Source organism: Hippoglossus hippoglossus, chromosome 7, assembly GCF_009819705.1.
Source record: "Hippoglossus hippoglossus isolate fHipHip1 chromosome 7, fHipHip1.pri, whole genome shotgun sequence".
In the NCBI taxonomy this organism is placed as follows: domain Eukaryota; kingdom Metazoa; phylum Chordata; class Actinopteri; order Pleuronectiformes; family Pleuronectidae; genus Hippoglossus; species Hippoglossus hippoglossus.
The window spans coordinates 7,888,720-7,911,604 of NC_047157.1; the positions used below are offsets into that span (position 1 = coordinate 7,888,720).

General features: G+C 41.4%; 1 protein-coding gene and 1 non-coding gene across 2 annotated transcripts; both read left to right on the forward strand.

Moving 5' to 3' along the window:
• The first annotated feature begins 3,865 nt into the window (after window positions 1-3,865).
• tmem240a (transmembrane protein 240a) lies at window positions 3,866-19,790 on the forward strand. The gene is made up of 4 exons (XM_034590994.1): window positions 3,866-3,922; window positions 4,332-4,438; window positions 8,851-9,059; window positions 18,457-19,790. Exons 1-4 carry the CDS (start codon window positions 3,866-3,868, stop codon window positions 18,609-18,611), a joined length of 528 nt encoding a protein of 175 aa, XP_034446885.1. The 3' UTR covers window positions 18,612-19,790.
• Window positions 11,675-11,746, forward strand: trnaq-uug. The gene has a single exon. It is a non-coding gene; the product is annotated as a tRNA-Gln (tRNA).
• Window positions 19,791-22,885: the final 3,095 nt, after the last annotated feature.

Genomic DNA, 22,885 nt, shown 5'->3' on the forward strand with positions numbered 1-22,885 from the left:
GGAGGTTACAGTTACAACTCTGAAAGAAATGTTTGCATCTCCACCTCTCCCCAAATCGGAGGAAATCTACTCACCACCACCAACTCCTCCTGATGACTCCACACAGTTGGTGCGTGTGGGGGATGAGTGGGCTGAGAAGCAATAAACAGGATGTTTGCAATGTAAAATAAACCAGCAGACGCACTGATACAAAAAGAAAATAGCCCGAAGACATAAAACTGCATCAGAAAACAGGAGGACGTCGTAAGAGTATTCCATTTCCTATAAAACCAAATACACATTTGCACCACGCCAGCTGGTGTAAAAGAAAGAGGACACACATCTGCAGATGTGTGTTGGCATGTGGTTCATTATAGACCTTGGTGAGTAATGGCATTGTGTGTGAGCAGATGTAATGGCCCGGAGGTCATCCATGCATGTGCTGCAATCAGCGTCAGTCACCTGAGTGGAACACAGAAATCAGCCAAGCATGAACGACATATCATTTATACTGTACATGTACAATATGTTTGTGGGTGAATGAGAGTCGAACAAGGTACTTCAAATCATTATGCTATAGGAAGGGCCTGAGGCTAAAATAGACACTAATATAGCGGAAAGTCCTTTACTGAGGTTGCATATGTTTATACTGACATACTTTTTTATAAGAAACTACTTTGCATCTTAACTGACATGCTCATATATTTTCTTTGCCATGGCACAAGGTTATTTGTATACCATCTGCAAAACTGTGGTTATTAATCATACCTAATTTCCTGATTTGTGCTTATATCCAGCATGAGGAAATATCATGGTACACTGAGAAACCTGAGGGCATTTACTGCAAATACCCACATGAAAAAAATACTTTAAAGGGTTAGTTCACCTTATTTAAAGTGAAGCATTTTCTCATTTCCTGATATCTATCCATGAAGGTAGTTACAGTACATGTTTCATCAGATATCTAAAAAAAATCCTGTCGAGATTAAGTAAACTTCAGTTCTCAAATTAAATTAAAATATTTCAAAAAACTCAAAGTGTCTCTCCAACAACAAATCTCTGAGTTACTGTCAATAATTGACAAACCTCATCACGTTTTCTCTCGGACTATTTCCTAAAGTAGTTCCATGGAAACTGTTCATGTGGTTTATTCCAGAGTATACAGAACAGTTTTTGAAAAGAAAACTTGCACCTGATTTTTCAAAAACGTCTAATATTTCAGTCAATCATATTGAGTGGCAGCAGCAATATAAGAGACAAATATCTGGCTATCTCGAAAAATAAACCTGCATGTTTAGATACAATCCAGTAAATAAACCTGCCCTTTTAATGTAAACCTAATTATTATTGCAAGCATTGCCACAAAAGTAGCCTTATCAGCTTAGATACCCTTTTCTGTTTGATTGTTTGTGCAGCTACTTGGAGCGCTGGCCACTTTCATAACTGAGAAACACTGTAAACCCACTATCAACCCTGTGTCTGTAGCTGCATGTTATTGCTCTGGTTTAAAGTCCCTTTATTACAATCAAACATTTGCGTTAGGTTCATTCTACCCCCTTTCGATTTGTAATGAAATTCTGTTACACTGGTGCCGAGCTTGGCTGTGTTTTCTTTACTGGAGGAGGTAAGAACAACTATAGGGGGTCTGTGGGTTGCAACAGCAGATGTTTTAGAATTCTGCAACCCCCTCCCGCCACAAAAATAAAGAATAGAATTTGAGTGGTTATTGAGTTTGTTTGTTAAAATGTTTCCATGTTGATAGTTGCAAGTGAAATGTTATGGATTTGAAAGAGAGTCAGAAAATGTGTTCCACATTAGCAGGCTGGTTTATGGGTGCTGTCCATGGTGCTGAGACATATGTAAATCACTGTTCATGTCAGAAATATCGTGAATTAACGTGAATTAACAAGTACTTCCATGTGTTTAAACCAATGTTTATTTGTGAAAAAGTTTACCGAGGCTGATTAGTTTGCTTACTTCAGGAAGTTTCCGATGCTTGTGGGAACTGTGGGCCTGAATTTGATCTTGACTGGCAGGTTCACAGTTTATAGGATATTTATTTATTGTTAAAATGCAGAAAAAGAATCCCCAGACACCCATGGCACTGGGTAATCCCTTCAGCCAGGGTTTTGGGACCATTATCTCCAAAAAAGTTGACCTGCCTCAGTGAGCTTTGTTGTCTAATTATCATGATTTTCAGGTTTGATTGGGGAATTTCTGCCTGACAACACCAGTTTCAAAGTCTTCACCTCTGTCTCTGCTTATTTAAAGAAACAACTCATGTGGGTTATATTTGAAAAAGAAGAAGGGGCATGGAATTGCGCAGAATCAGAAGGTAGAATCGGAGGTACTGCAGGGGGGTTGCAAAATGTTTGGTTGATTAGACAATTTTTTTAATTTTTTTAATTTAAATTTGTTTTTTCCAACCAATTTTATTTCCACAAATTTAAATGTCTTTAAATACACATTAACATGAATCCAACATATTGTAGCGAACAGATAAATGGAGGCAGAAGACGCTATCTTTCAGTTAGCAATGCACACATTCAGCGACACACAGGAGCTCTCTCAAGCAGGGCACCGGTTCACTCACAGCACGAGACTAGCCTAGACCTCCAAGCCTCCTGTACACAAAGTACAAATTGTGTATAAAAACACAATTTTATACAATATATAGTAGGGGGTCCCTGCTCAATCTCTCCATCAGTTTGAGGGTCCTTGGCCTGAAAAACGTTGAAGACCCCTTCTATAGACCTTACAGAGTGAGGACATTTTGACATTTTTATTACTGACCCACTTTCAATTGGCAGATTTTAGGGTTAGGTATATATTGGTAAATGTTAAGGTTGGGGTAAGGGGCGAGGGAATGCATTTTGCCAATTGGGTGTCTTCACTAGGATAAAAGAACAAGGTTGTGTGTAACTGGGGGATAAAAGGGGTTAAGTCACTGCACAAAGGAGGTTGGATCATCATGAGTAGTACCATTCATGAAGCCTGCTCCAGTGTATCTACAGGTATCCACTATAAATAATGAGCCTATAGGCCAGTGCCCCTCCCTCTCTCTCACACACGCACACACACACACACACACACACACTTTCTCCCTCCCTCCTTCTCTCTGACACACACGCACGCGCAGACACACGCACGTGCACCAGGGGTGGGAGTGGATGCTTGTGTAGCTGCTGGGAGCCAGGATGGGATAATCATGCGTGTCTGGCTTCGGGCATTGATGCAGCTGGATCCGGAGTGGACTCGGAGCGAAGGGTGGGTCTAGTTCTGGAGCGATCCGGACCTCAGGTCGATGTTAACGAGGGCGATTGCCGAGAGAGGAGTTGGTGCCGCTGTGTGAGACGTCCGGCCCGAGAGAAATCCACCGTGTTCGCCCATGGAGGAGGAGAGAAATCGCCGGTACGAATAAAAGCGCAGCCCCGGTGTGGAATAACTTGGAGCAGGACGGAGAGGATACCGAGGGGAGCCTTTTAGAGGATATATAGAAGGAGCTAATCTCTTTTTTTCTTCATGGGTTTTTAACCGGGATAGAGATCACAAGGCGCCTGGAAGAACGGATCACTTTTGCATCGGTAATTAGAGGACTGCCTCCTCGGAGCGAGCGGCAGCCGCAGCCGACACACCGCGGGGTGGGTGGGGGGAACCCTTGGATGGAGAGGGCGCAGTGAGGGGCTGAGAGAACGGCTCGATCGCGGAGGGACGGAGGGGGAGCGGGCGGTTCGAAGGGACCCGGGGAGCCAGGAGCGGTGCAGCGGCTCCATGAGCGGCTCCTGCCGGGACAGAGAGCCCAGAGGAGCCCTGCAGCCGGAGCGTCTCCGCCGCCGCGGGTAAAAAAAACCCGGGCCAAAGGACGGCGGCCAGTTTGGAAGTTTTGATGCATATGATCACAACCACCATGATTTTTATGATTCTTGGTGCTTCAGTTGTAATGGTAAGACACGTTCACCACCTCCCTCGGCCACAGTGTGCTTTTTCTAATTCACATCACTGAGGCTAATATTTAATCCGATTGATACAAATGTGCCATAAATGCATCACATTTTGGCGACACACCGCCTTCCAGCAGGCCTATCAATGACATGTGGAAGTAGGTTAGCTCACCTATAATTACCTGCTGTCATCAATAAATAATCTAATTCCGTTTTGAGGCAAAAGTCCCCCCTCTTAGAATCGGGAGGATCTAACCCAGGATGTGTTTTTCTGTCCCTTTCTTTATGATTTTCCCTCCCTGTTGTTGTGTATCTTGATAATCCTGAGAAGAAGATTGATTCGCTGTCTGTAGGAACATAGCCTTGCATATTGCTTGACATGTCCCAGCTGACTGGCATGGTTCTTTGCAGGCGATAGCCTGTTTAATGGACATGAACGCACTACTGGACCGCTTTCACAACTACATCCTACCGCATCTACGAGGGGAGGACCGCGTCTGTCACTGCAACTGTGGAAGGTAAATGCCATCATCCTCGAGCAATATTTGGATAAACATGGTGGTGGTGTGTGTGTATCTGTGTGTGTGTGTGTGTGTTTTTCCCCGCTTTCCCCGTCAATTCTTAATTGCTGAAGAGGCCTGGACGATTTGTGGCGGTGAAGCCCCGCAGAGGCTGAGCCTTTACAGCGACTCGTGTTTTTATCATCGGCTCCAACACACGGTCCGATGGCTCGTTTGATCGCCCTGTGTATTTTTATATATGAAATATATATATTCGTAGCAATGTGTCGGCTGCGAGGGCTTCGGCTTCTGCAGCATCCAGCCTGCGAAGGTGTGTGTCGGAGCCATAAATAGGTAATGAACTATGAGCGATACGAGGCCGTTCAACAACAATCTGAGCATCAAGTGTGCGATTCATACAGGTTTACAGTGTGTCGATGGGAATTGAAACCAATGTTGCTCAAATGAGAGCCGGAGCGAGGTGGTGGTGTGGCTGGAGAGGTGCTACGGGGCTGAGGTACAGTCAGCAGCCTACCTGCTGTTTGCTGTCACGGTGAGAGCAGGTTTGAAGTGGAGGGCCAAAACAGCAGCAAGACCCTCATTAATACATTAATTCTGATTCAATTTGCATTATTATGCATTTTCCCATCAACAGTTTGTAGAATACAGCAGGCTGCAGGGTGTGTGGATGAGCACTGATGCAAGCGGGCCTCCTTTCTCCACAGTGCCTGAGGGTATGGCGACAATGTTGGGAGAAGATTTAAAGTAAGAGCCCTTTTAGCCAATAGATTCACCCTCTATATTGTCCTCAGATGTTGGATCCTGATTGGCCCTTGTCCTACAGGCAACCTAGCTACAGCCACCAGAACAGATCAGTGGTTCAGGGAAGGGAAATGTCACTATACCCGTGCTGGTGCAAAAGCTGGAGAGATGCACATGAAACCAAAACAGCAGCCTGTGGTGTGCTTACTGCAGTGTGGGGGTAGATGAAGCCTGCTAGCAGTTCATTAGCAGCATTAACAGGCCAGTTCCACTGTGGGTCTTTTAAGCCTTAAAATCCAGAAATCCTTCATCATCGGGTGCTGTTAGATTATCAGCGAGGGGGAGGTAATCTAAATTAAAGTTTGAAAAGGCCTATTGTACACCTGTATGTACCTGATGTACTAATCAAGACCAAAATAAAAGCATGTTTGGAGAGGGCGGTTATGATGAGAGCAGGCATCACTGATATTGTGATATTGTGATAGTCATTGTCACGCTGCTGATGAAAGAGCCTTGATTGGGAATATGTTCGGAATTTTGAAAATGCAAACAAGTTTAGTAATATCAGACTCATTAAGCAGTGATTATTTTATTGATAATGAAGTAATGATCATTTGTCTCCTATATAAGCATTTGTTTGATCAAATTAAAACATCCCACTGGAGAGTATGCACAGTTCAACCTCTGCTCAGCTTCCTAGTCTTTAGGTTACTGTATAACCACATTGTCTTTCACTGACCTTAAAACACTCCTGAATAAGTGTTAGTTATAAGTCTTCACATAAGCAGCGGAAACGCAGGATAGTAGGATGAATAGAGCAAAGCTTGGCCTTGACACGTGTAGTCTTTCCATCCCTGAGACATGGAGGTGTCATGACGCCCACAGCGCTCACCTTATCAGCCTTGAGGACACAGCCAGTGTCGTTTTATTTGGCAGCCTCGACACTCTGATTTGGATGCAGTTGTGGCTTCTCTGAAAGGCGAAAGCCTGACCTGCAATATCTGCCTCTGTGGCAGAGAGGAGATCAAGAAATGGACACAGTGTGTTGGTGTCATGGTGTTGATTTGAGGCAGCATGAGAGTTATCAGAAGATGGTCTAAATGCTCCTATTGAGGCATTTCCATCCCAATATTCTTGCAGAATGATTCTCTTTTTTTTTTTTTATTGAAAAGAAGACACACATTCAAAGATTTGTAGGGCACAGGTGAACAGGACTTAAGTCAGTTTAAAGATAGACAGTCAGGCAGCATTAAATAATCCTTTACTTTATTTACTGGTTTAGGTGCAAGAGCCTACCTCAGGGAAAAAGAAAGAAATCCCGAGGAAGATTTTGTCTTATCTTGTCACATAGCTTTGCTTTATTGTGAAAAATGTTTTGGCGTTAATGGACCTCAGTGGCAGCGTAGCTCAGGTCAGTCAGGTTTAATAGAGGGGTTTGATCCCCCATGTGGCCATACTTCTTCAGTAAGATGCTCAGTTTTTTTCTCCACATTAATACAAAGTGCTGCTATCTACATTTTCCAGAGATCATCTGTCATTCAAACAATGTACTTGGATTTTCTGTTTATGAAGTTGCATTTTTGTAGGGGGAGATTGACTCTTTGTTTACAGCTGGTCATGATTCTAACTTCCTACTCACTTCAAAACGGAAGCATTTACACATACTTCCAGGTAGCACGGGTGAAGATAAGCAACACAGACAATTTGAATAGATTTGAAATGTGTATGATAAACTTGAGGTGTGGAGTTTTTGAGCTGTGAAGGCTGGGAATGTCTAATGAAAGACGCTATCATGTTGCATTACAGAAATTAAATTCCGAGCATACATTTGTTCTAATCTGTCTCCTGCAAGGCCTTCAATTTTCAGAAGTGCAATACTCGATTGCTTGAGTACTCTTTCATTATGAAAAGTTTTGGTAATGGCCTTCGAAAACCTGCATCAGTCCAAACCTGTCAAAGTAATAACCCAAAGTGTGTGTGTGTTCCCTCACAGACAACTGCCTGTGTTGTAGTTTTTGTTAAAAGCTCTCAAAGCTCTTTGAGGAGAGCAGGTTATACCAATAAAGTGAGACTTTTATATCAACAGCATGTATTTGTTTTTACATTGGAGCTGAGTCAGTAATCGACAACATGAACAAAGTGAATGTAAGTTGAGCAGTGGCAACAGTGGATACTAAAAGCTGCATGTCATGATATCATGCATGTTGTACGTGAGCTGTAACACAGCCAACCAGCATATTTTCTGATACACTGAAAAAAACAGGTGTCTTTAAATTGAAATAAATTCACCACAGTACTTTTTCCTCATGTATGGTAAGTCACAATCACACACCCTGTGGATTTGAGGAAAACAATTAAAATTGGCTTCATATTGATTCCTTTCACATTTCTCCTATTTTGAGCCAATCCAACACGACTATCTATTCTTATTTCTTATTTAAAGGAGACATATTATGCTCATGTTATGATTCATAATTTGAATTTGGGGTATTGCATTCTCTATTGTTCAGAAAAGGCATCACTTTCATTAAAATGTCCATTGCTGCAGCTCTTCTTTTAAGCCTCTGTCTGAAACACTCGGGGGAAGCTCCTGTCTCTTTAAGGCCCCCCTCCCGATAAAGCCCGGTCTGCTCTAATTGGCCAGCTGGTTCACTCTGTCGTTATTGGCCAACTGCTTCTGGCATGTGTAGGAAAAGTCGGCCATAATTCCATAATGACATGAGGAAGATGAACGCCACTCTGACAAAAAACCTGTGAGCTATAAGACAACTTGAAATATACTTTCACACTTAGTGCATTTAAGATATATTTTGTTTCTATTGAGAGAGTCCCTGTTTGATATGGTTAATGTTTAATCATTTCTTTGCTGAAAGGCCCCTCAACAGGATCTACCAAAGGAGGTAGCAAACTATCACTCAATCTCTTTTCAGGCCATGAGCTTTTCCACAAGTAGACCATAAACTTCTCTGCCTAAAGTGCAGCCTGGAGACCCCCATGGGTCCTTGAGAGGGCTTCAGGGCGTTTCCGGCAAAGTGTGGATTAGTGCAATCTGATTAAAATGTCTATATTTTCAGGTACCATCTGAGGGAGAGGGAGTGTGTAAAATACTATAGAGTATCTAGTCCAATGCTGTCCATGGTACTCATGGTTAAAGAAATTTGGAAAAGCCCCTTTTCAAAGTAAGGATATAAAGACAAGTGGTAAATTAAAGGAAACACCTGAATAAATGAATGGAGAGACGTAACAAATGCAGATGCTTTTGAGATGGATTAGTCAGTAAGATTAAGTGAGTAAGAAAATGATGTGAATCATACGTTACAGCCTTCACATTCACCAGATCTCGATGAAACCAAACTCTTTGAGAGGATTCTGGAGGAAGTGCTAAACAGAGCTCTCCACCAGCATCGTCAAAACACCAAACGTGGGAAAATATTCTGTAACAATCCTCGTCATCTCACCAGGAAAGATCAGAGAACAATGTGCACAGAAGCTGTTGGTTTTTCCTTTGATTCGTTCACCTTAGAGATGTCCATGGAATGTTAATGTGTAGCTTTAATTCAGATAATTAAATAATGCTTTAAGGACACAAAATGGATTTAGATCTTTGCATTTATACAAACAGTATATCTAACTCACCCATCACCTCTCCCTATCTGTCCTCCCTCCAGACATCATGTCCACTATGTAATCCCATATGATGGGGACCATTCCTTGGTGGACTCATCAGAGAACTACTTTGTGAGTGACAGCGTGACCAAGCAGGAGATGGACTTGATGCTGGGGCTGCTGCTGGGCTTCTGCATTAGCTGGCTGCTGCTGTGGCTGGACGGAGTCCTACACTGTGCCGTCAGGGCCTGGAGGGCGAGCCGCTACTACGGTAAGCTGGACATCACTGCAGATACGCAAACTCTAAAATATCACAAATCTTTCTCTGTTGATTTCAGTTTGAACAATCTTAATTTGTATGAGAGAGATAAAGTTTAATTCAGAGGAAGATTTGCGGGGACACATCTTAATAGCAAAATGCTTGCATGCAGAAAGCCATTGCCTGTTGACACAGCAGTTGGTGGAACTCAGGTCAATGACCTTCACCCCTTCGCTTGGCCCATTTTTGGCTTTTCTCACTTATTTATTTACTCTTTATTTAAGACTGTGACTTAAAACTTCAAAACCTATTTCCCTGATAATCCTCTTTATTTGAGTTAGGGAAATATCCATGTTCATAAAACGACAATCGGTGTAGTTACAATCTGAATATATTAAACAAAAAATTATCTTCTCAGAAAAATAAAATCCTACATTAATGAAAGCGACAATAGTGCAGACCCCCAAAAGACGTGTTATAAAACAAACTTGATTGTAAAGATCCTTTTAGGGTAGAACATACGATGCTAAAATCAATAACAGATAGAACTACTTCAGTACATTGTTAAATAAACTGTGATACAACACTTAAAGGTCCAGTGTGTAAGATTCAGGTGAAAGGGATCTATTGGCAGAAATTGAATACAAAATTATCCTACTGATGTTTTCACTAGTATGTTTCATATAAATTGTATGAATTGTTGTTTTCTTCACCCTAGAATGAGCCCTTTATATTTAAATACTTTATATTTACATCAGGAGCGGGTCCTCTCTTTTACAGTAGCCCAAACTGGATAAACTAAACATCTTTTTAGTTTTTATGACAACTGAAGGTTACCACAGGTTCTCTTTCATGTTTGGAAGGGGAGGGTCATTTGAGGGATGTGTAGCTGCAACATGCAACTTCACCACTAGATGTCACTAAATTCTACACACTGAACCTTTAAGTGTTATCGATGTACTTTACTGCTGCACTGGCAGCTTTTTTCGGGATGAGCTAAAATAGTGTGTTAGCAACAGAAAAGTAGGTATCCTCATGATTTGTTGTCAATCACAATCACTTCCTGGCATGTTTCGGTTGATTCACCTGTCAGCAATGGTTTATTATCATCCTTAAATTTTTCATGCTTGATCTGACACAGTTCTCTGCTGGCTTCTGTGCACCGCTATGCTAAATACCAAGTCAAAGCTTTAACAGTCTCACTGGGGACACTGCAAAAGAGCAGAGCAACGCAGGAAAGTGAAATACAAATATATATATAGGAACTGAAACAGAGGAGATTTTATAACCTTCAATTAATACTTGGTTGAGTCAAACCTTAGCCTACAAGTTAGCTTACAATCCCTTCAATTTACATTTGTAATCGTAGCGTTTATTATTGGACGCCTGTCTCGGCTAGTAATATTACGAATTTTGAAGTTCTGTTATGCATGAGTGTATGTGAAGAATCAACTTTTATATTGCACTGCATAAAAAAATCTGTAAAGTAATTAACTTTATTTCTAAAATGAAAGTAGGAGAATGCAGATGATAAAAGTTAGTTTTGAGGAAGGATTTTTTTTTTAAACAAACACAGTCTATGAAAGCCTAAAAGCCTTGAGTAAGGACTTTCTCGGCTAATGGGCCTGGAGTTAACAGGTCTCCCATGGTGACGAGGAGATGGATCATTTGAAGGGCCTCTGAAAGAGGATCTCAAGCAGCAGTCAGGCTTACATGGGGTTGACAAATCACACAAAATCTGTTCTAAAATTGGCAGGCAGGCTGTGGAGGGGAGGATTTAAATGATTTGGCCACTTCTCTCAGTCAGACAGTGATTAGCCTCTGTGCAGAGTTTTGAATTAACTGTAGTATGTTGATATTTCTCTTGCAAAGACCACAAGTACGTCACAGCAATCAAGCCTGGAGGAGACAAAAGCATGAATGACCTTCTCCAGGGTACCAAGGAAAAGAAGAAAATCTCCTCCTAATGATTCGCCTAATTTAACGAAGCATAAATTCGGGTGAATTCGGGTAATCAGGGATTTTTCTTTTCAATTTCGATTATGGCAATTTATTCCGATATCTGTTTTACACCTGAGATCAACATATTATACCTTTCTGTAGTCCTTAAGGTGTTTTCTCACCATACATGAAGAAAGATTGGAGATATCATATTCACAGGATAAATGGCACAGCTCTTAGTGTTCTTTGTGCCAAAAAAGACAATTCTGCAGGAATTTGATAATCTGGGACAGGTCACTTTGTATCTGGCACACTTGTACCTAAATCGCATTTCTTAATGCATGTCAAGGTCAATATGAGCAATTTTTTAAAAATAAATGGAAAAAATTACTAAGAAAATTAAGAAGAAAATGTATGTTATTCATAGAAATTTCATTAATTCATATTACCATGCAAACGTCATATTCTTTTCATAAAGAACCCAAACCTAAATAAAGAAACTATGATATCCATTGAAAACTTTCTATTAAAGGTGTATCACATTTAAAAAAAAATCTATCAACAGCAAGTAAAAATACAAATTGCAGAGTATTCATTCTGTAATTTGCTGTGTATTTTAGTGCAATTCAGGGACAAACAGTCCTTCAGTGGAGAGTCATAATCATTGATCACCGCTATCTTTTCATGGTTCCATGGTGTAATGGTCAGCACTCTGGACTTTGAATCCAGTAATCCGAGTTCAAGTCTCGGTGGAACCTGACTTTCACTTTGCTCTTTTTTCTATTGCACAACATTGAACAGATATTCAACTTCTCCATCTGTTTGGTGAAACCAATGGCTGCAGACCATAAGACGGACTCTTCTGTGCTTTTTGGATCATCTCTGTCCTAGAGAGCAAACTAAATATGTGCTAGTTAGATAACCAGACAATCAGTATAGGGACAGACTGTAGTTTCCATTAATTCCTGTCTGACAACTGCAGATCTTTTCTTTTCTATCTAAAGCAGGCTGTCCCACATTATCAATCATGTTTGATAAAGTGGCTAAAAACTAACTTTAAAAAAACTAAAACACATTTTAAACAACTAAAACACATTTTAAACAACTCAATGCATATTTTGTTGCTTGAATACATCACAAAAAATGTGATAACAATTTGGGACATTGTCTTATTTATGACAGATTTATATCCTTAACATTAATCTTTTTGAGTTTTGGACAGAGAGTCCAAAACTCTTTTTTAGAAAACAATTAAGCATATTGACAAAAATGTCCACCCATATTCATATACTTATTTCAGAAACCGGTTTTGATCATTGGGCAGTAGAGCTGAGGAGTGTAAAACGTGCACTGAAGACGAGGAGCCAGGACGATGTGCTGACCCAATTTTACACAGACAGCTAACTTGGATTTTGAGCCCTTGCTTAAGTCAGAGATCGTCTTATATAGTGTGTTACACATAACCTTTTCACAGGAGACATTTTGGACTTGTCATGGTATGAAGAGCTCAGGTGTTACAGACACTCACCCTGAATCTCTTCTAGTAGTTCTATAACTGTTGCAGTGTGTCCTGACAGTGACATGGAACATCAGGACCCTGAAACTGAGTCAGCCAAATGGAATTCAGCCGTAATTAATTGTATTATTTACGCCTGTGGTTTTTATACTGTGACATGTCAAAATATCTTTTTGGGGGGAAAAAAGCCTTTTCTCTGACACAGCTTGCACATCATCACTCGTGCCGATTAGACCTCCTCTCAGGTTGACGGTGGGTGGAGCCATGTTAGGATTTAAACTTTAATCACAGTGTTTGTAGAAAACCAGAGCCACTGATACATGAAGTGTCTTAGTGTGTAGATGTATTTAAATATAAATGTATATTACCACAGTGCAAATCCTGTAACTGAAAATTAGTCGTCGGATTGGGAAACTCTGGTCAAGCTGTCAGTTGTACAAAACAAACATTGCTTTTGTGTGATAGTAGCAGTTACTGAGACTTGTTCAAAACCAAGCCTGAGACACAGAGATTGAGAAATGACTGCACTGCCACCATCTGCTGTGCTCTAGTGAAAGCTACATTCCCACATACCATGTGTTTAAATCCAACTGAGTGTGAAAGTTGCTCCTTCATTTCCTGTCTATTGTCAGCAACCTCTCTCTCTGAAATATCTTTTTCATTTCTCGTACCATCTCCTCCTGACAGATGAAGGATGCATGTTACTCTTGTACCAAAGAAAGGGCTCCCAGCAGATTTAATGAGGCAGAACAAAGGGTGTAATGTTCACACGTGTCTTTGGCTTGTGTGGCTGTTGCGGACGAAAGAAAAGTAAATACATTAAATGTGAGATTAAAAGTGACATCTACCTAGCAATTCCACACTCACTTGGTATGTCTATTCTGAATTGCCTGAGAAAGTGTAGCGCAGAGTTTGGCGTGATTTGGACATGCTGTTCAATAATAATTGTATAAACAGGCGACCAGCGCTCTGTAGCAGTCAGTGTGGGCAGGACAGTGCATGATTTCAGTCTGTGGACCGAGTTGGACATGTCTTCTACGTCCTCAGATAAACCACAGCAGCGATCACCAACTGGGTCAAACCGTAGGTCAAAATCCTCGCCACATCATTTCAATATATATATATTTTTTTACCATATCAAACTGGCACTGAGAGACACAGGTGTCGATGGTGCTGATCTCTGTCATAGCAACAACATTCATAGCATCATTACCTCTTTAGAGAATAATCTTTAAAGTAAAAACACATTGTACATTTTTTTGCAGTACAGTTTTATATTTAGCGGAATTATAGAGCAAGTTAAGCAAATCGATCAAGCTTGTATATAAGCTAAACACGTAAACAGTAATAAAGAAAATTCTCTTTCATTTTATGACTAACATTAACTATAAAAGGTTCACTGCAGACAAACCAGGTAGGATGAACCCAACGTTTTCTAACTTCCCTCTGCACCACAGACTGTGGATAAAACAGTCAGGTTTAGAACTGCCACTGCACAAGTTCAAGCTAATCAGATAATAGATGCATGTGCTGAAGAGACACCAACTTCAGACAATGCAGAGGATTGGCAAGATGCTCTTTGATGAATTGAGTATGAGCATCATGGATTTCACTGTTTTAGTGCCACAGGCCTCTTGACCCTGTCAGCATTAAATTCTAGAAGTTTGTTTGTTTCTGCTGACACAAATGAGCTAAATTCAGAGATACTGAATAGAAGCAAATAATTTAATAAGTGGATTTGGAGGCTGAATATTGTATGCTCTAGGCTGTTAGGTGCTCAGTGTCGGGCCCGTATTGCGGTGGTGGCCTGGATCCTCAGTTTTTAAAGAGCGAAAGTAGGTGATATGTGACCTGGATACTTGGAGTGCCATGGAAAAGCTCCTCAGGCAAGGATGGGAAAGTCTCAAGCAGCAATCAGAGAATGATGGTTATTATTTCTACATCATCTGAAGGTTCACAAACATGGGTTTGTCAGAGCAGGAAAGATATCAGTGTTTTGGCATTTTTCAGGGTGTTTTTTTTAGATGCTGCTACAATAAACAAGGTGCCGAAAATGTAGAAGCTTTGATAGCTGCAGGCATCTGCTTTGCACAGAGGTGTGGAAGGTTTTTGCAGCAGCGGGTGAGACACTGCTGTTTTCTCCAGTGCTTTAGTATAACAGTGTAAAATGCATCATCATAAAAAAAAAACTCAGAGAGGAGGTAACATCCATATTCATTAGCAGCAGCTATAGAGCAGGGGATATAGGCTTATTCTTTTGTACTGTGAGGGAATATCCCCCGTTTGTGTGTGTGTGTGTGTGTGTGTCAGATCTGACGATGCTAGGTCAGAGTCGTTTAGCCTACCCGAGATGAGGAGTGAAGGTGAGGCTGACAGAGCAAGAGGAAGGGTGTGTGTGTGTGTGTGTGTGTGTGTGTGTGTGTGTGTGTGTGTGTGTGTGTGTGTGTGTGTGTGTGTGTTGGGGGTGCAGGGTGGAGATGCTGTCATATCCCCACCCCCCACTTACACACATTCTCCTCACCAGAGCTATAAATAGATTGAGAGAGAGCAGCTGGAATGGCAAGTGAGAAACCCACACACACACACAGATACACACACACATTGAGATGTACGTTTATGCCTTTTTTCCCCCTCCTAATTTCATCTCAAGCGCCCCCTCTCTCACTTATTGAATCTACCCTGGTCATTTCCTTCACAGTGCTTCCTGTTGTGACTCCCACATCTCCCATTTAGCAAAGACACATTGGAAACGTAAAGGAATAAAGTGTGTCAAAAAAATGGAGAAAATGATGACTTGGCGTTCAGCATTAAGCCCCGCCTCTCCTTTCCCTCATCTCTAAACAGTTGCGTCTTCGCCTCCGATTTTCTGCCGCTCATTATCATTTCTTCCGACTTCATCTCCATCCTTTTATTCAAATGAGAGAAACCTGTCTTCATTGCCCCCTTTCCTTTGGATACCCTTCAGAGCAGTCCTTGTGGACAGCATACTCACTCACAGCTATAAATAACTCTGTCTCTCCTCCCCTCCACCCAACATCTCGCCCCCTCTTCCACTACCACCACCAACACCACCACACCTCCACGCAGGGGCCATTTGCCACTGGGTTTTGCCGCTGGGGCTCTCCCCTCATTTCTATCTCTCTCTCTCTCTCTCTCTCTCTCTCTCTCTCTCTCTCTCTCTCTCTCTCTCTTTCTCTGCTGTCTCTGTGGACCTCGCTCCGCCTCGCCGGCTCCAGTTTATAACCCAACAAGCACGAATGTCTGCTCTTCCGTTCCCCCTCTTCACACTATATGCCACACATTCATGAAAGGCCACTTCGTTTCCAGACGGCCACTGATTTCCGAGCAGGCCGGCCTTTCTATTGTGTAGTCTGTATGAATACAAAATTAAACACTCTTAAAAATGAATGTTCAGCCTTAATCTCACCTCCGTTTGACTGTACAGAAATAATGTGTAGTCACATGTGCAACAGCTAAACATGAATGTAGAAGAATCAAGGGCAAGGCCGCAGTGCACTTGAAGAGATTGGTGTCATCAACCATTATCATTCAATATTTCAACGTCCTGAGCTTTTATGTCGTCTCTGTCACTCTGTCCTTACTGTAAAAAGTTACCCCTACTTCCCAGGATTAAAGGTTGTCTCATCTATGATAGAGCTGGTGGCTAAAATAAATATTAAACATCAGCTTGATTCAATCTGGAGTTTGTATGGAGCCCACAACTCACTTTTATGCAGTGAACCATAGAATACAAAACAATTAAGGCATCTGATTCTGGACCATTTTTTGGTCTTTGTGTTGGAAAAATAAGATACCCAACCCAACTGGATGGCAAAAATAAGAGTATCAACATTTCAAAAATTAAAAAAGCCTTAATTAAATATTACTTGAATATTGAGAGGAAAATGTCAGAGGACAGCAACAAAGGAAAACTATTTCAAGTTTTGTTGCACAATCTGCAAAGCTTGGGAGCATAGAAAGAACTGCAAATTCACCCAGCATTCATAAACTGTAAGGAAAACTTTATCTGCAAAGGGACTTTGTTGTGTGCACGAGATAAGTGTGTACATGTGTGAGGCAGGAGATGCAACATTACCTGTGAACACAACTGCAAGTAAATTATGGTTGAGTAACTTAAATAGTTTAAATCATCTTTTTTTTTCTTTCCATGATTTTCTTTAAGATTATGTGACATGATGAAATTTGGTTTCTTTTGCTTTTTTCACACTCAAGAAAATATTGAGTGTTGCATGGAAATGACTTGCATTTATAAATTTACACATTCTGCATTTTTGCTCAGAACCCTTGTTAAAGTAGAAACTTGGTATTTAGGCCGTCATGAAATTGTTCATCTCTCCACTGAAACAGAGCATATCATATAAAAAGCATCATATCAGAGAATGATAAACCAATATCTGCGTAGCTCTAAATTATTCATTCATATTCCAAAATAAACTGAGCCAAAAAGGGGTTTTGGGGCTTGGAAAAGTGCAGTTCAGAGCGCAGACATTATTTGTTGCCGTCTCTTTGTTACTTTAACTGGATTTAGATGTATAAAGCCAGACTAAGAAGGATTTTACTCTATTGTGTTTCCTGATCTCATGAGTGTGTTTTAAAGCTGCTCTACTCTTGTGTCTGTGAAAGCCTGCGTTCAGTTGACTTTGCTCATCTGCACAAGTGAGACAAGATTGTTAAACAGTAAATACATACTGTGGTGGCACATCCTCGTGTTTAGTTGTGAGTAGAAGTAGGGAAACAGAAAAAGAAATAATCAATAGTGTTATGTGTTTTGATTTTGATAAAATATCGATACCCACAATTCTTTTGCAACAGACATTTGAAGTCTGAAATTCTGCTTTCTGCTAGTTTAGTGTGAAATACCGTCAATATGGGATAATACTGTCCCATGACATCCCCAGTTTGTTGGTTGGGATGAAGGCAGGAGGCCAAAAATAACAAGCTCATCACCTCATCAGGGCCGTAGCTATGCATTTCTTTATACTTTCAAGGCTTATGCTTGCACTTTTTATAACATTAAAAATATTAAAACATATTATATATTCAGGAAACTCTGTGTTTTTATAATCATGCTACAACCCTGGCACTTTTAAATCACAATTGTCTTTTTTAAATTGGAATAAACACACTACAGGTCTGATTCCTGGAAGGAGGGACATTTTTATTGTGTATATCTTTCTGTTCAGGCTCATTTATAGTGTGTTTGAAGAAGCTAAATGGTGTGGGGGGTTTTCCTATCTTTATTCAAGAGTGTGGTCTTTCAGTTTGTGAGCAGGACTTTTGGATTTCCCCTTCAGATTTTGTAATGCTCTCACTCAAAACCCTGCGCTTGCACTCAATCATACCCTGCTTATGCTTGGCTATCATGTGCTCCAGCTTCATAAGAAAAAAAAACCAAAATCCAATACCAGAAAATAAAATCAAAGAGCAGAGGAGAGGAGAAATCCGAGAGCAGATGTTTCACGAGTGCGAGGAGAACAGCTGAAGTTGGAGTGCAGCAAATCTAAGTACAAGCAGGGTGTATGTGAGTGCGAGCTCAGGGCTTGGAGTGAAAGCATTACAAAATCTGAATGTGAAAGCAAGTTCTGGTCTCAAACTGAAAGACCACGCTCTATGAAAAAAACAACATTTAAATGTGTATTATCCAAGGCTGGCAAGTGAAAATGTAAAGTGTAACAAAATATAATTTTAATATCTTAAATATTATTTATTTTTCAGTAGATTTTTTGGAAGCTTTGTGCAGATTCTTCAGTTTATCGACGAAACAAGTTTGGAAACAATGGGCTGGGGTCACCTCATTTTTGCCTGGAGTTACCTTGTGATTCTTTACCTTATTTTGAAGAATCTTATTGTATTTATTTTAAACGTACAGCAAATTATTGTAACATCTGCCTCCTCTTGACAGCTATTTTGCCTTTCAACCTTTTCCTCCAGATACCCCGTCCTGGTCATGGCTGCCTCAGTTCTGCAACCTCCGAGACCTCCGTCGCCGGGCCCAGCTCCGGAATATGGAGGACTCCAGTGGCAACATGGTCCACATCAAGCAGAAGCTCTACCACAACGGCCACCCCAGTCCCCGCCACCTTTGAATCTGAAAAACTGAACAACAAAACCAACAAAAAAAAAATTAAACTAGATCCTTTTTCCCCAGCACACCTTCTCCCTTTCCCCTCCGACACCCCTCACCTCCCTTCCCCAAACAGCCTATTGGCCAGCTATTGCCTCAGAGACATCTGGAAAACTGCCCTCCCACTGTTCATAACATGGCCCCCTTAAACCCCCATGACAGGACTTTCTTAGGACTAAACCTGGCCCCTGTCGGCACTCAAAAAATCCCCAAATGGAGCAAGATGACGATTTATTTGTTGCCACTGAAATCTTGTCTTATGTCCATGTCCACCATTGTGGGAGGAGGAAGGAAGAAAAAAAACATTTTTAAGGGTGTTTTTTCTGTATAGAGACATTTTCTGTGTTCATTGTTAAACTTGGCATGCTCTTTTAGAACAGGGTAAGATGTGGGCAGTGTATGGAACCGGGTGGCGAGACTGGTGTCATGATATTTTTTTTCTGATGGGTGGGATGGGGACTTTGTTGGTGTGGGGAGGGGCGAATGCGACTGACGGGTGGGCGGGTTTTTGTGATAGTTAGATTGCTGCTTCTGTAAATAGTTATAAATAATGGGGAAAAAAAGGGGGATTTGACAGTCTTTATGAAGGGGGTGGGGGGTGGGCGTTTGTGTGAGTCGGTCATCAGTAGAAGACCTTTGCGTGGGTAAAGATTGTAGAAATGGGACAGAAAGACAGAGTCTGTTTGGGAACTTGGATGTGAAACATGTGATTTCTGCTAAAAACACAGATTAATTAGCTTTGTTACTTAGTGAATTAACTGAATGTATTAATTTTTTCTGTAAATATGTGAGGGGGAGGGGAGTGTGTACAGTTGTGGTCAGGGTTCTCTTCGCTGTATTACCATGCTATGGAAGACAGGAGGGAGAAATAAATGCCAGCCAAGATGAGTCAGTTCAACACACACGCACACACGCACGCACTCACACAAACACACAGACAGCCCTCTCCATCTTCCCCCACACTGAGCTCAGCAGCACAGTTCAATTTTCTTTATCCAATTCCCTCTCACTTATCAGGAGCAACCAGCCTATCAGCAGAGGGAACCCTCACCAGCCCCCCCTCTCCCTCTCTGTCCAGACATTGCTGTTGTGAGGATGAAATGTCTGTTTTATTAAAAGTGCCATTGAAGCACAACAGTGACCTCTGATGTTTGATTGTGTCATTCCAGTCACATGAGCGAAGATGAGAGCACATTCTCATAGCGAAGGGTTGTTTCAGAGCATCGACAACAGACGGATTATACAGCGAGGTCCTGCCGACAACTCCTGCTCTGTTTGTTATACATTCAAATTGAAATTTCATGAGCGCTGAGTAATGACACTTCTGAAATGACTAACAATGCCAATGACATTCTAATGCTGCTGAGTAAAGCCCTCTACTGTTATCACCCAGTGGTGACATGTTCCAGAGGCAGAGAGGCCATTTCAAAGAAATCTTCCACCATGGTTGGAAAATGTTATTCTTTTGATATGTAAGCTACAGCTGAAACTATTTCATATTTTCATTACCGATAAAGAGCGATTAGTAAAAAGCCTTTTTGATCTATAAAATGAGGTGACAGCTTTGAATTGCTTCTCTTGTCAAACCATCAGTGTGAAAGCCATATATAACATTTAAGAGAGTTTTTGTTTTTAAATCTTGACCTTTGACGAGATGAAACCAGTGAATATTTGTTAATTTGAGCATGAAAATTTACTTCAGGGAATAATTGACAACCAAAATAATTGACAAACAAAATACCTTAAAACTGAAAAAGTAAAAAAGAAAACACTTTGACAAATACATTTCATCAAAATCCTGAGTGAAATTTGTTTTGGATGAGACTTGGCTTGAGGTTTGTAGTTGGCATCACTACAGATTATTTATTGAAAGAGGCATTTGATTTTGACTTCCTCAGCTTCTTCAGTCTTGGGAGTCTGACACCCTGTTCAGACCTGGAATTAACATCCGTCCTGAGAGATCCAATCACAAGTGGACAGAGTTAAGTTTGTCTTTTTGCCTTTTTTCACCTCTGATGTTTCAGACTCACTTTTCACTACAGCCTCATTTATGTCTTCACTTTCCATCACTTCAACCATGACTGCTCGTCCTCCATCTCCTCTGCGATGGTTGCTACGCCACCGTAGTCACATCAGCTGCTTTTGTTTATCTTCTTTTACAACCTTTATCAATGACTCATCTCAGCTTCATTGCTTGCGGTTTCCACCATCTATGCAGCATTACTTGCTACTTCTTCTACAGTCTTCAGCTTCTACAAAATCAACAGAGGCTGCTGCTGACTCATTTTCCTGGACAACAGTTTCCTGGGGAGTCTGACTAGAGTCTGACCCCACAACCACGTCTCTTATTCCTTCTCTGGGACAGCAGCAGAGACTTTCTTATCTAAGTGGGCCACCTAAATTTCCTTCTTGACTACTTCTATTGCCTATGTCTCTTGCATTAGTTTCTTGTGTTTCTTCTGTGGTGGTATTCTGGTATCCCCTCAGCAGGCTAAACAGTATCCTGTTAACCAGTAGCGGTGTGATGCAACAAACGCAACGCAGGAGCCTTGTAGCAATGCCCTTGGCAAGGAGCAAGTTCATTTACCTTGACAGGCATGTTAAAAATATTCTTCAGGTTGGTCTCAACAGTACAACAGTTCCCTATAGCTCACTGCTGTGCCTAGAGTCTTCACAGTTGTGTCCTTGATGGCCTCAACCTCCGGCACCAACGGGACAATCATCTCAATGATGGTTCTGTTGAAGGTTGAACTTCCTACAGCTTCTCTTGAAAGCAGCAGCCTCTTTGTGAATAACATCTGTCCCTACATCTCTGCTGCTTTTGCCCAGGCAGCATTGCTCTGAGCTGGGGAAGGACTTATAGTTTCCTGGGCTATGACTCCTGCAGCCATTTCCTTAGGGAGGAGCACTGACCTTGTCAACCTCCTTACACCTGCTTCCATCATCTATTTTCTGTGCATGCTGCTTGATGGCATCATCAGCTCTTGAGTCGATCAAAACTCCACATTTGGTGGAGTAGAGTAGATTCATATTTTGATTCAACAGGCTGTTCTACTTCACCTGTCATTCCACACCATATTTGATATTTCATGACCAACTATTCACTCAACTTGTTTTTCAATTTCTACACACCTCTGTCCAGTCTCCAGCCTGGTCTGTACAGTAAGTGAGCCTTCTGCTTAAATCGCTTCCTATCATTGATTATCTGGTTTGAACTCGTCGGTGCACTCTGCTTGGGTGTGCACTACTTCATTAGGACTAAAAGACCATTTCATGAAAGCAATAGGTTATACAGATATCAATTTGGTTTCAGGACTGAAGACATTAAACACACAATTATGCAACTTGAGCTTGCAAGGCAACCTCTTAGGACGAATGCTCTCCTGTGCAGTGGTAATTCACCTCTGCTATGGCGCAGAAACAGTAGACGTTATTTAAATAATATCCGTATACTCACTGTCTCCCTGTAGTGGTAGGACCCAGCACAAGTTTGCAAATTTGTGCAACAATGTTTCCCCTCTTCTCCAGACCTGGTAATGCATAGTTTTATATGTCATTAATGCCATTTTAATGGTACAGTTGAACTTTTCTGGCTGGTTACTGGCCAAAATCAGCATGAGACTACTAGGACCTGGCCAGTGACCTTTTCAGTCATGGCGATGATCTTTTCAAGCGCAGCCATGCACAGTGAATAATGAAAGACATCAACTTGTTGCTCTCCTCCCCGGAGCAGTAGAGGACTGCATCGAAGGTAGCTCCGAGGTCCTCGCAGACTTTCTCCTGCAATGCAAAACTCATGACTCATGGATATGTGATGAAACCACAGGGCATCATCACCATATGTATGGCAATGCAGCTGAACTCACTGAACGCAGTGGCTCCATCTGCAAACTGCAAGAGGCTGCAGTTGAAAAGAGCAAAGCCAATTACCTTAAAAACTGCCTTTTTATCTGAGGCCAATAATGTAAGGGTTAAGTGAAATTATTTGCTGTATGTAACATGTCTACATTACTGAACGGTCAGAGTCAACATTTAATAGCTAGAATTAGAGTGCTAATTCAGTGAGTGTTAAAGCAGCAATTTAAAGTGCCCTGGACCCTCGCCTGCTGGAGCTAGCCCACTCAAACAGATTGTGCATCGCAGTAACAGCATAATGCCCCATGGGTGCCACATCTCCACCTGTCATGATGACATAGTCCATCCCTGAATGAACAGGGAGAGTTTCTGAAAGGTAAT

Bases quoted from the DNA above. Each gene is read 5' to 3' on its own strand.
- tmem240a (XM_034590994.1), top strand. From the start codon at position 3,866: ATGCATATGATCACAACCACCATGATTTTTATGATTCTTGGTGCTTCA. The intron at 4,439-8,850 runs GTAAATGCCATC...TCCTCCCTCCAG, and splicing joins TGTCACTGCAACTGTGGAAG to ACATCATGTCCACTATGTAA. The intron at 9,060-18,456 runs GTAAGCTGGACA...CTTTTCCTCCAG, and splicing joins GAGGGCGAGCCGCTACTACG to ATACCCCGTCCTGGTCATGG.